Source organism: Canis aureus, chromosome 30, assembly GCF_053574225.1.
Source record: "Canis aureus isolate CA01 chromosome 30, VMU_Caureus_v.1.0, whole genome shotgun sequence".
Taxonomy (NCBI): domain Eukaryota; kingdom Metazoa; phylum Chordata; class Mammalia; order Carnivora; family Canidae; genus Canis; species Canis aureus.
Genome location: NC_135640.1, coordinates 6,730,331 through 6,744,638, shown reverse-complemented (window position 1 = coordinate 6,744,638; position 14,308 = coordinate 6,730,331). Strand labels below are relative to the sequence as shown.

Below are 14,308 nucleotides of genomic sequence, written 5' to 3'. Positions count from 1 at the left end.
CTTTTTCACAGTGTAGAGCCGTTGTTAGACAGCCTCAGTCTCCAACACCAAGGCAAGCTCAAAGCTCAAAAGTCTACATCTCAGAACTTCGTATAAAAGCTGAGAGGTCAGCAGGTACAGGAACCATTGAAGCTGTGGCTATGGGCTTCCCTCCTGAGAATTAGCAAGAGTAGTGTGTGTTTATGGCTTTCTCTCAGGGTTTCAGAAGGCACCTCCACAGTCGATCTCATTTGAATCCAGCTACAGGGATGCCTGGGTGGCTCAGCGGTCAAGTGTCTGCTTTCGGCTCAGGGCGTGGTCCTGGGATCCGGAATCGAGTCCCGCATCAGGCTCCCTGCATGGAGCCTGCTTCTCCCCCTGTCTGTGTCTCTGCCTCTCTCTCTCTGTATGGATCTCATGAATAAATAAATAAAATCATAAATAAATAAACAAACAAATAAACAAACCCAGCTACAAAGTATGAATTCAAGGTCACTACTGAACTATTATATTTAATGCAATCAAACGCAATGCATTCTTTTAGTGTATATTTCACATGATGTGTCTAATTTGATGTATATATTTTTCTCATCTTATCAGTAGGTTTTAGTATGTTACTTGTATGGATTACTGAAAAAGAGTCCTTTTCTCTACTCACTTCTAAAAGCCTTGTATAAAATTAGCTTTTATCAGTCAGTCCTCCTGTGTCCTTGGCTTCTCAATCTCAGTGATTTTAGTTGTATACATTGGATTTTTGCCCTACTTTATTTCAAATTACCCCTCTCATGTATTTATTTATACAATTATTTATATATGCCACAAACATACACAGAAGTCTCTGTACTTGTATAAATTATATGAACTTCTATATACAATTTTATCTGTATTATATATAATACTGCATATATAATATGTTATAAACAAGTGAAAAATTTCACTAATTTTACGTTTTTGTTGTAGTGACATATTAAAATATATTGCTTCTTTTTTATGATCACTGAATTTATCTGCCTTTTGCTAAAATTTGTTAGAAACAAAATTTGAGTGCCCTACATTTTTACACATCGATGGGTTTCTAAAAGTTGGCATGTAATTTAATAAGAATTAGCACTTTTCAAAAAAACAGTTTAGACAACTAAGGTAAAGGAAAATCAAATTAGGTAATGTAAAGAAAAAACATTCAAATAGTATAGTAATTGCTTTAATTTAAATTGAGAAAGAGGCATGCCATTCTTCAAATCCTTTAAATTCTACATGGTAAGTTGTGACTTATTTTTATTGCTCTGAGATTCATGACATTCCATTGAATGCTCGTTTTATGCAAAGAGATATTTTAGAAATAATATTCATGATCAATATTTTTCAGAGATGGTACTTATATTCTGGAAAACTCACACTCACACCTCTTCTCCAAAGAAGGGAAAAATAGTAAGGTATGGAGAAATTGAGGAAGGAGGCAAAATCAAGAGTAATGTAGTAAACTTTTAGTCAAAAAATGTTTTAGGTAGGAAAAACATAAATACGATTCACAGAAATCTCTGAACTATTTTAATGAAATCTGTATCATATTGATGTCTTTTATGATTATGCCTGAATTTCAAAAACATAGAAGTGATTTTCTTAAAATGTGTTAACAGATTGCTAGATTTTCAAACTTTGTGTAATGTAGAATTTATTTGACCTAATAATCATATCCTCGAAATGAAGGCAAAGCTGTGAATATTTAATCCAAATTTCAGGCTTTTGGAGATGAGACTGATAACACGAGAAATGAGCACAACATAGTACTGAGTCATTTTGTTAACAATACTAACTCAAGGCTTTCACAAGGCACGGGGCCCTATAAAGTCACAAGATCATGAACACCAAAGGCTGGTTTCTCTGTCTAATGAAGGCAGATGTTTTTCATTCCCAATGTACCTTTGTATATGCATTTCCATAATAGGATGACACATAAGCTTCTTGTCTCTTTGATATAAATGATCAATCAGAGTTATACCACATGGCTGCATATGGTGGTTTTATGGTGGGATGGAAAAAATGCATTTCATATGTCTATGAGAAGACCAATATATTGTAGGTTGTTGGAAAGAATGAGAGCTTGCAGAAATTGTTCAGTTCAAATACCGCATCATTTTTTTTGTTCTGTGAGTCCAGGCAAATAGTGAACTGTATCAAATTGTGAACTGTATCAAATACTGAAAGATATTTTCTCAAGGAAAATAAGAAATAATGTGACAAACACCTAGTTGTGAAGAGCAAACAAAATAACCATCAACTTTTATTTGTGCTGAAGAAAAGGGTGTTTTGTGAAAGGGAGATGTATACAGAACAACTTCCAAAGGCCAAAGGAGCCGCAAGACCTAAGAAAAAGACAAAAAAAAAAAAAAACAAAAAAAAAAACAACAAATTCAGCTTGACAAGAATTGGCATATGAAAGGAACTTACCAACAGAACACGTCTTGGACAAGATGAGTAGATGACCACAATCCCACCTTCCAGAAGACTTGCTTTTATAGCCCTAGAGGCTGAGTGTACAACCTGGGGCACACCCCAGAGGGAAATGTTTCCCAACAAGTGTTCTCCAGGGTAGACTGAGGATGTTATGCCCCAGGGTATACATAAAGATGTGGTTAAAAAAAGGGAAACAAGGCATGTGTGACAGGTGTGTGCTTAACATTTCAGGTGGAGGGGAGGGCAGGCATCATAGTGGATTTGTCCAAAATGACCTTAGTCTGGTTCACACAATGGGGAGGAAAAGTTTTGTTTTGTTTTGTTTGTAAGATCTTAAAAAATGTGGATGAGAATTTCATAATTACTAAGTTTTTGTTATCTCCTGACAAATTTTCCTTATATGACTACCCATATTAGACATTGCACAGTATAGTGTATTAGATACTGCTGTGTGGCCTTCATGTTAGGATGAAGCTTCTGGGATGCTGCGGTGGCTCCATGGTTAAGCATCACCTCTGGGCTCAGGGCGTGATCCCAGGGTCGCAGGGTGGAGTCCCACATCCCGCATGGGGCACCCTGCAGGGAGCCTGCTTCTCCTCCAGCCTGTGTCTCTGCCTCTCTCTCTGTGTCTCTCATGAATAAATAAATAAAATATAAAAAAAAGTTTGAGGCTTCTAATAAACATAGTCTTTATTTGCTGAACAGGGAGAATATAGTCCCATAGTTAGCAGTATTTGAGTATTTTCTATATGTAATCAGTCAGAATTAACTTGTATAAATTATAATTCTAAATGTAATTAATATTAATTACATTTAATTAAGCACTAATTAATAAGATTTATAAATTATATAAACTTTGAGGTATAAAATATTCTGAAGACCGAAGTTGCTGAAATTGGATGTTCTTACTTTACTTGCGGGACATGTTTTATTGATATGTTGCTACATATGCAGCAATCATATGTAATGGTTTATTTATTTATTTATTTACAAATTGATGTAGTTTTGGAATATAGGTGAGGTTTGGTGGGGTGAGGTCCAGAGCCAATGACCAAGAGAGAATTTTGAGACGTCTTTGGTGCAAATGGTGGTTTTATTAAACCCCGCGGACAGGACCCGTGGGCAGGAAGAGCAGCTGTCCCCGGCCTGTGAGAGGAGGCTGCTTATATACCTGGGAGTTGGGCAGGTTTCAAAAGAACTTTTTTGAATGGTAAAGAGGACATACAAGTTACTGGAGGCCTTGCCATTGTCAAGTGAAATGTTTTTCACTCTAATAAGGCATTAACAGTAGGATAGTTGGGGGTTTCCTTATGGAGGTTAGATTATTGATAAGAATGCTCTTTTTAAAAAAGATTTTATTTATTCATGAGAGGCAGAGGGAGAAGTAGGCTCCCTATGGGGAGGATGATGTGGGGCTCCATCTGGGACCCTGGGATCACAACCTGAGCCAAAGGCAGATGCTCAACTGCTGAGCCACCAGGCGTCCCAACAAGAATGCTTTTTTCTTGTAATCACTAAGACATTTTGTAAACTGAGAGAGACTCTTGCCTATAGGACTATAATCTCTGTAAATTAACTATTTGTTTTTCCTTTCCCTTACCCTTAGGGCAGCCACGAGTGCCTGAGGAATGTCCCACGTATCCCACCCAGGGGTGTGGGGCGCGGGCGGTTTTGCAGGGTGTGAACTTGTGCTTTGTCCTCAGCTAGCCTTCTGTCCCATCAAAATGCAGACTACACCAAGTGTGCAGACAGTTGAATCTTTTGGCGTTTTGATCTAAACTCCATACACTAAGTTTCTGTTATGTTCTTATGTCCTCTGACAAATGGTATATTTTTTAATCCTTAACCCATTTTTTTGGAAGAAAGAAATACACCATTAATAAGAATGAAATGCCCCTACTTTGTATGTAGGCAAGAGGGTATTGGAGAGAAAAAAATCATCTGATCTAAGAATATTTTATATGTTGCAGTTTTATGCACACACATAAACACACACACACACACACACACAGTAATGCACCGCTATTTTTCCAATTTGTCCAAAATGGATTTTGTCCTTCAGGGTTTCATCTTTTATGAACTAGACATGCATGTGTGCTTCTTCATGACATTGTGCTGCTCTCCCTAAATACTCCCTTTTACATTCTCATTCATTTGATGAGAATACTGAAGTGTAGGAGAAAGGGAAACAGTTTTGAATGTATACATACTAATTTTCTAAAGATGAAATTTTTAAACACACTTGATTATCTGAGTAGTTCTTGTTGAATTGTTAACTTATAAATGACATTATTTTCAGCATAAAATTCAGTCAGATTTGAGCTACATTTTGAACACAAAGTGTAATTAATATCATATTTAAAATATGGGGATGAATAATACCATTAATAAAATTAGAGTGTAACTCATTTGAAAACGCCTTAAAAATCTGTGGAAATGTTTTAATATATAAAAGCACACATGGGTGTATTATACCATTGAGTTAGTGATTCAGTTTATCAGGAGATAACTGAAATCAGGAATTAATTATGATTGAACACATTTAGGAATTGAATTGTGATTAAAAGTGGTAAGGGTTACTCCTAATAAATTTTCAAAATTCACTTGGACATATTCTCCTGCAATGTGGATAAAACATTTAAACATTCCTGACAAAAGACGAGGTAGCCATTACTTGAACAACTCTTTGACAGAGCTGAAAATCTCATGAGCCTGCTGAATACAGTGGTATTTATCTATTTATCAATGGATGAAAAATAAAATAAAATAACAGTCTCTATGTTAAACCCAAATCTACCTCTCACTAGCTTCTAACATTCAATGTGTTTAATACGATCCCCCATTTACATGACAGCAATCTCTTCTTCTACCCTGTATGTTCTTTTTTCCAGTGAAAACATTCCAGATTTAAATACACACACACACACACACACACACACACACACACACACACACATTGACACATACAGAGTGTGAATATATATTTACAGAGTTGGAACTACTTTTATTCTTTCTCAACATATTACACAGATTTTCAGAGAGATGAAAGTAGCATATACTGATAATATATGGGTGAGGGTGTGTGTGTGTATGTGTGTTTGGTAGCAGAGTTTTCCTTATTTCCTTCTCAGTTATCTTAGTTAAAATTTATTTGGAATTCTCAATGAGAATTGATATTGTAGAGGATTTGTCTAAAGTAAAGGTAGAATTGTTTTGTAATTGAATTAGAGTTATATTAGTTTAAGAAGACATATAGAATTTTATTTCAAATTATTTATTATTTATTTCAATTATTTATTTCAATTAATTCAAATTGGTATCAGAATTAAAAAGAAATGAATACTGCATATTTGGCAAATTCATACACATATATATGTGTAACTAATACAAATTTATAATTAATATAAATCATCCTGAATATCTTTTATTCTAAAAATTTACTTTAGTAGAGAATTAACAATAATTCACCTCCTATTTTCTAAAACTAGAGTCATGCTAATAGCTTAGAGGATGGCATGGTCAATAGAAATTTAACTACAGTATTACTTCCATAGATATTTCTTCTTTTCTAAAATCTAAAGAAAGCAGTGTTGAGGAGAACATATTCATAAAGAACAGATTCAAAGTGATTTTTTTTTTTTTGCAATTTAGTGCTTTCATAGAATTTTTGTATTGAAATACACCAAAGTCATGACCATTTTAGAGAAAGCACATGATCTACTTTTTATCAACATTCCTGGATATCCACATTAATTTTTTACACAGAAGCATCAGTGCACATAGATACAGAGGTACAAATAATCCTGCAGTAGGGAATCAGAAAGGAAAAATAAGTCAAATAAGCTCTAATGGTCTTCAAATAGGCCACAGATCCAAAGCTAAACCATTGTCAGACCTTATGATTGGTATGTTGACATGTATGATGCCAAAATATGCCTTTAGATATTGTAAAAGAGGTAAAAAAGGAAATCTAGCCACTCATTCTTTTTATGAGTGTTTTTTATTAATATCCCCAATATTTTATTTGTTAATAGTATAATCAAATACTGTTTATAATTAGCTTGTGTTATTTGTAATTGTACTATGGATTGAAATAAAAGAGTTAACACAGACAGAATAAAATATCAAGCTAGTGAATCCTTTTATGTTTTGTTCTTTACAGTCATACAATACAAAACAATCTAAATCAATCTTCTGGAAAATTGGTAAAAACAACCATTGCTCCAGAGCTGATATTTGGTATACCAAGTTTCAGCTTGGACTGAATTTTTACTGAAACCATAGTAAATGGAATTTTAGAATAGAAAATGTAAACAGAACCCAAGCAATAAATCTGGAAACTGTGACACTATTTGAAGGAAGTTTTTCCAGTGGTAGAATTTCAATTTTTAAACCCCAGATTTTCTTATTTCAAATGTATAAAAACAAAAACTCACTACTTTCATTCCTATATTTGTGGTCTATTATACAGAAACCAAAAAAAGCAAAATGTTATGACACCTAAAACATACTAGTAAACAATAAACTTGTTTATGGAAAATTTATTAATATGTTTGAGGAATAAATATAATTCCATGATATTTCTACTTTCCAATCTTGTCTTTGCTATGCTTGCCCCTCTTCCTTTGAGTGTCCTTGTGATCTTTCCTGACGGAAACTCCATTCCTCCATTCTATTAAATTCCTAACGCCCTGAATATAATCACTTATATAATATGCCTATAACCCTTCCCTATTACCTCTTCTATAACATAACATTTAAACTGCTCATCATGTAACATAAGTCCCTAAATATTTGAAATGTTTACTTTTCTAGTCTATTATAATTATAAAATGAATCAGGATATAATATCCTTTAAACATAAAAAATTTTCTGAAAAGATGTTAATATATACAATTATAGAATATTTATGTGAAAAAGGTTGATGGTCCACATATTAAATTTAATGCAACAAATTATTAGTGGATACCTATATGTACCCTGATATGTGTAAAGCCTCATGGGAAATATAGAGATATAATCTTTATTTGAGGAAGTTTTAAGTAAAAGTAGAACTAGGGAAAATGCAAAAATAGTGAGATTGTTTTTTGCTGTGTTTTAATAGACTCTTAAACGTGGTTATATAACAAAATGTTTTTTTATCACTATTTAAGCACTATAAAGTGTGATATGAATTATTACTTACTGAAAACCAACTTAAAGATACTGAAAATGTTTCTGGCCAGAAGTTTGTGATCATCTCCATAGATAGATAACACTTAAAGAAGAAAAACTATTAATGCAAATATGTACAAATTGTTATCATATTCTTAAATGAATGATGTCAGATATCAAATAATAATGTTATTAAGTTAATTTGGTTTAAAACTAATTAATACACAACTTATTAGCTATGCCCATAACTCTTATTAGAAATCAGTATAAAATCTGACTAAAATCCTCCAGGTGATTGCCTTGGAAATTTTTATTTTACCCAACATGGATCCCAGATAATCATTTGTATGATTGATGTATCATTTAGAAATGATATATTGGGAAAATAAGTTTTATCCAGCATTAAGTAATATCTTATAGATTCTTACTCATTGGTCATTGCTTTTTTTGGTCATTGCTTATTTGCAGCTAAGGTTAAATCCTCCAGAACTCAGTTTTGAGGGATTAAATCACCTCACCAGTGGGTGGCAGGCACCTAATAGCTGATGAGATGTGACCTCAGAGTAGCTTCCTTTCCCATTAGCTCATTTTTAATCTCTGAGATGTGTGAGCAATTACTTTTCATTCTTTTATTACACATACTCATTTCTTCTGTTCAGTTATTCCTAGAGTAATGTTTAAAATCCCTTTTTATGAGATGTTTGAGGGTTTTTTTTTTAAGTTACTTAGATAGCATGGACATCCTGTGTTCACAAAGGAAAATCTTTTTTTTTTTTTTCCTTTTTTCCTTTCCCCTTAAAGATTGAATTCACTTCAACTAACAATATCACAATTCTTAGGTTCACTATATGTTTGGGACTTGCTATGTGGAAAAGTTAAATAATACAGATTTTCTCTAATTAGCTACTGCTTTTTGTGTTCACTGAAAACCATAAGGTAATGTGACAATAGCTCAGAGATCACTCATTCAGTATTTCAAATCATTTTCCAATGAACCATCACTTTTTAAAAATTTTCTTAGCATGATGTTTCTAGCTCTTTTATGCTCAACAGTGTCTTAACAGGACACTTTCTTTCTTCTTTTTTTGGCTTCTCTCCCTTGGGGGAGCCTGTGGAGATATATTCAAGAGGACTTCCTAGTTCAGTTCTTTTCACTTTGCTCTTATCATATACCCACAGAGTTTGGCTCTCAGTTTCATTTCAATAGTCATTCACTGATACTTCCCATGCAGATAGTGATGGTGCAAGGAGCAGAGATGAGGAAGACAAGGATCCTGCTCACAGTGAACCCACTGAGTTATAGTATTTCCTTCTTTGGACTTGTAAAGGTTTGCCTTTATTCCTTCATACTGGAAATGTTACAAAGTGAACTGAAGATGACATAAGTATTTACAAACTTAAAAAGATGAATGTTAGAAATGTATGATTAGTTTAAAATATTCAGTCCAATGAGAATATCTTTAGGTAGCTTTTTATTTATTTGCTTTAGCAAATAAATTAACAAGGGAATTCACACAATAAATAGTCCTTTTACTAATTGTGTCCATTTCCTCATTTTTGGAATTGTTTTCAGGCTTTGAATATGTATTCATATATTTCAATTCTCTAAACCATATTCTTTATACTTTCACTTAATTATTATCTCCATGTGACATTCAGCAGATCAAGGCACACATTTAAGTGACTTGCTTAGGTTCATATGGTTTATCAATAACAGACATTACATTAAAATGCAGATACTCTGGGGGTGCCTGGGTGGCTCAGTTGGTTAAACCTCCAACTCTGGTTTTTGGCTCAAGTCATGATCTCAGGGCAGTGATATCAAGCCCTGCCACTGGGCTGGACACTCAGTGGGAAGTGAAATTCTCTCTCCCTCTCCCTCTGTTCCACCCCTTCATACTCTCTCTTTCTTCTCTCTCTCAAATAAATAAATAAGTCTTCAAAAAAATATAGGTGTTCTGCTTTTCAGAGACCAATTTTTAGTCAGGTTGGTAGTAATCATATAACTCAAGATGCTATACGATTTGGTAAGTTAAATTAATTGAGACTTTTCAGACACTAAAATATTTAGGTTCTCATCAGGATTCCAAACACAAAATATTTTAACATATCATTGTAGATTTATTTTAAGGGACTTTACAAAAAAAATACAAAAAATAAAAATAAAGGGACTTTACATACTACATGAAATCATTTAGTTCTCATTATAATTGGAAGATGAAAACAAATCAGGAATTATTATCCACAGAAAATATGACTTTATACCAGTGCCTAAAGTTTTTTAACTCCTATGTTATTGATTTTAGCTTTACTCCATGCAAATGGTTTAAATAAGAAAGTTTTGTATATATTGAGAGATTCAGGTGATTTTTAGTTAAGTTATACAGTTTCCACAATGTAGTATGACCAAAAGAGAGTTAAATTTCTTTTGCTAAGATTCACTGAAAATTGTAAGCTCTGTCTCTCTGTCAGTGGGAACTGTTTTAGAAGAAATGAAATTGAACCCGGGGGGAAGTAACAAGCTTTATACATATAGTATCATGGCAGAAACCTTGGGTGTTCCCTTTTGGCGACCTCTCTTTTAAGGAAACAAGAAATACATGATAAATGTTTTTCTTAAATAAATCACAGCTTTGAAAGTGGTTGATATAGCCTGAAGTCCTATTGGGGAAAAAAGGAATCTGTGTCCCACTGTTTTCCTCTAGCAACTGAATAAGGCGTATATATATTAGTGCATGCAGGAGATAGAGTATGAAATAAACATCTGAAAAAATTGTCTACTGTATTTTAATGGATTAACAAATGCAATCATAATCAAATTTACCTTACATTTTATATTTAATAAAATTAGTTCCAAAAATATTTGTAAGTGTATGTCTCCTTGTAGAATTAGAATTAATAAAGAATGGAAACAGAGGGACTAACAATCAGGAAGGTGAGTGTTATTTGAGTATCTGGGAGGATGATTTTTTAAAATATATTTAAAATCTCAAAAATTTAGAATTTTTCCAAATATTACATATTGTTATTGCCTGCTCCTTTCACAAAGTATATAGAGAAGGTATAGTACTTTAAGAATATTCAGTGCTTGGGATCCACCTTCCGCTCTGTGGCAAATGTGTATCATGAATTTTAAGCTTTGATATGACCACTTACCCTATTTCTTCAAATGTACTTATAGTCTTGTTTTCATTGAGTTTTGTTTTGTTTTGATTTTAGGGGGGAGGGGCAGAGGGAGAAAGAGAATCTCAGGCAGACTCCCTGCTGAGCTCAGAACCTGATCTCAACCCTGAGATCATGATCTGAGCAGAAATCAAGAGTCAGACACTTAGCCTACTGAGCCACCCAGGCGCCCCTTAATTGAGGTGTTATTGCAGACTCACACTCAGCTGTGAAAAATAATATATAGAGATCTCATGGACCCTTGATCCAAATAACATCTTGCAAAGATATATTGATATAGTCTACCAATCCTATTCGGTTCCACCGGTTTTACATGTACTCCTCTCTCTGTGTGTGCATATGTGTGTATGTGTGTATAGTTCAATTCAGTTTCATTTCATGTGCAGTTTCATGTGGATACAAACATAACAAAATACAAAACAGTCCCATCACTACAATAATCTCTTGTGCTGTCCTTTTATGACTACATCCATGTCCCCCCCACTCTCTTCTACCCTTTACTATCCTTAACCCTTGGGAAGCATTAATCTCTTTTCCATCGTTATAATTTTATTATTTCAAGACACTATATAAATGGATTTTCTCTGATTTATAGAGTTTTTGAGTATGTTACATTGTATATTTTCTTTGTAGTTGCCCTAGATATTGAAATATACATAGTAGCAATGGTTTACCACTTTGGGTTAAATAGTAAACCTTACTCCTTTTCAGTACCTTTGCCCTACCCACTTTTCACTTGTCTTGAGTATCCCCCCTATATTTGTTCAACATTGCATCAGTTGAGCTTGTAGTTTTTGTTTAAACTATCATAAAATAGAGACAACTCAGGAGAAGGATATTCTGTATTGGATTCACCCATGTGTTGGTTCTTCTGGTTGTTCTTTCTTCCTTCCTGATGCTCCAAGATAACTTTTGCTCTGTTTAAAGACATTTATTTAACTTTTCACAACAGATCTGCTGGAGAAACATGTTCTTAGTTTTCTTTCTTCTATGAACATATTTATTCCCTCTTGATTCCTGAAGGTTAGTTTCCCTGAATAAGTAAGTTCTTTTCTTTCAGTGCTTGAATAATGTGCCATTCCTTCTGGCCTCCATAATTTCAAATAAGAAATCTATTGCCATTTAAATTGGTATTCTCTTATAGATACACGTCTTTCTCTCTGGTTGTTTTCAAGATTTTTTTATTCTTTGTCTTCCAGGTTAATTTTGATGTATTTTGATACATCTTTGGGTTTCTTTGGGTTTATTATATTTGAGATTAGTTTGTCTTCCTGATTCTGTGTAGTACATTTATTTCTTTAGGAAAAATTTCAGTTTGGGACCATTATTTCTTCAAATATTCTCACTGGCTTTCCATGGCCACTTATAGTCAGTGATGTTCCCAGTTGATTCCCCTTGCATGTGGCCCAGTCTCTCCCAGAGATACTGGGAGGACTCACATTTGATATGTGATTAACAAATGAGTCTACCTAGACCACCTTCTATTGTAAGGTTATGGTTGGAAGAAGCCAGGCTTCAACTGCCTTTTATTATTGGCTGCGGAACCACTGTATTGTTCCTCAGGTCCCAGTGTCCCTAACCAGTCCTCTTTCCTCTATCTTTCAGAGTTCCACTCTCTTTGCCTCTCACTTAATTCTGAGCTTTGTAGCTGTACTTAGTAGGAAATACAATGATATTTAAACTTTTTAAATATTTTTCCAAAAATGAATCAAGGGGAATGTGCTGAGAGATCTTTTGTGGAAAAAAAAAAAGTTCTGTGATAAAAAATGTGGTATGAACCAAAGGCTATACTAAAAGTATATAACCAATGATACACAAGAGGTTCCAATCAATCAGAGCAAATTTAAACATTCAGTACTTTACAGGTGTTTTTCAGCTGAAAGTCAGCTTGGGTTTAAAGGAAGTTCAACAAGTTTCTCTACTGCAGAGAATGTGCTTTTAATATGCTAATGGTCATTGTTAGTCTCTTGGAAGGAACACAGCAATCATAATTTTCCCAAATTTATCCATGCATAAAAGTGAAACCTTCTGTTTATAGTGTATTTTGGTACTGGCGTTCCATGAAAGCCTGTGGAAGAAAGTCATTTTTATCACCACCAACATCTACCTCATCTAAAGTGTTATACTAGATGCAATCATTTAATTAAAAAGTTATTTCTGAGAACATTAAGGAACACCTGATTCTACTTTGATTTTTTAAAAATCTGATAAAATATTTCATATTTAAACCTTCCTTTAAGCTGTATTAGGAAATAAGATTTAGATGTATGGCCAAAGACAATGTGTCTTGTGTTGCACTAAAAATATTTAGTAGTACTGACTTTTTCTAATGTTGTTATTTGTATTTGTCAATATTTTCTCTTTTCAGCTTTGAGGGACAACAGGATTGAGCTGGTTCGAGCTTCCTGGCATGAATTGAGTATCAGCGTCAGTGATGTGTCTCTCTCTGATGAAGGACAGTACACCTGTTCTTTATTCACAATGCCTGTCAAAACCTCCAAGGCCTATCTCACTGTTCTGGGTAAGTACAAGGAACTAACATGATGTGATCACAAGCTAAAGCAACATGATTCAATTCAAATATGTGTTTTGAGGATCATATTAATAGATCTAGTTTAATCCCTTGTCTGCTACATTATAACAAAAGGCATTTAAAAAAAAAACACTTAGTCACTTTCCCCATTTTAGAAATATACCAAGGGAGGTGTATGGATTTGTATGACATCTCAAGGGCACACAGCCATTTGTTTCTTGACCAGCAACAGACACCAACTTTCTCGATTTTCTTCTTTTTTCTTAATTTATTTTTTATTAGTGTTCAATTTACCAACATACAGAATAACCCCCAGTGCCCATCACCCATTCACTCCCACCCCCCGCCCTCCTCCCCTTCTACCACCCCTAGTTCAACCAAATTCCTTTCTGCCAAATCATCTATATTGTATATATGGTGATCCTTTTGTAAAGTAATAAAATAATTAGTATAATCAATTTAATGTGTCTATGGGGTGGTCCTCCATTTCATTATATAGGTCATCTGACCGGGGGCCTTTTCTGATATCTTATGGCTTTCAATTATGATTTCTTTGTGTCTGTGCATTTAAGTGACCCTGACATTTCTGTGTCTTTTTATCTTTTAATTTTGTAGGTTTTCTAGATTCTTAATTGAAGTACATAATGTCACTCTCCATGCAACTTGTAACTTCTTTGTGGTTTTGCTTTCTAAATACTGGGCCTTTTCCCCAAAGGTTAAAAGTGATACAAAAAGACATTGCATTCTTAGAGATTCCAAGGAAATCTAGTTGCAGCTGAGAGCTCTCTGTGATTCTGCAGAAGTCAGTGGCCCAATCAGCTGAAATTGCTGCAGTTCATTGAAACACACCTGCCTACAGAACAAGTTAGAGGAATTTAAAAGATTGATTTTTTTTTTTTTGCCCCTAGCTTGCCTTCCTTTTTGATAGATAAAGGCATAACATTGCATATAAAAGAACTAATGCATGCTGTTCTGTTCAGTAGGAATATTAAAGTTAATCCAGCT

At 34.0% G+C, this 14,308-nt stretch overlaps 1 protein-coding gene across 4 annotated transcripts in view; it reads left to right on the top strand.

The window, feature by feature from the left end:
- Positions 1–14,308, top strand: part of CADM2 (cell adhesion molecule 2) — a 1,060,955-nt gene that overhangs the window by 871,858 nt on the left and 174,789 nt on the right. For all 4 annotated transcript variants that reach the window (XM_077878754.1, XM_077878755.1, XM_077878756.1 and 1 more), the window contains one exon: positions 13,139–13,291. In XM_077878754.1, coding sequence (XP_077734880.1) covers positions 13,139–13,291 — 153 coding nt within the window. The remainder of the gene's footprint in view (positions 1–13,138; positions 13,292–14,308) is intronic.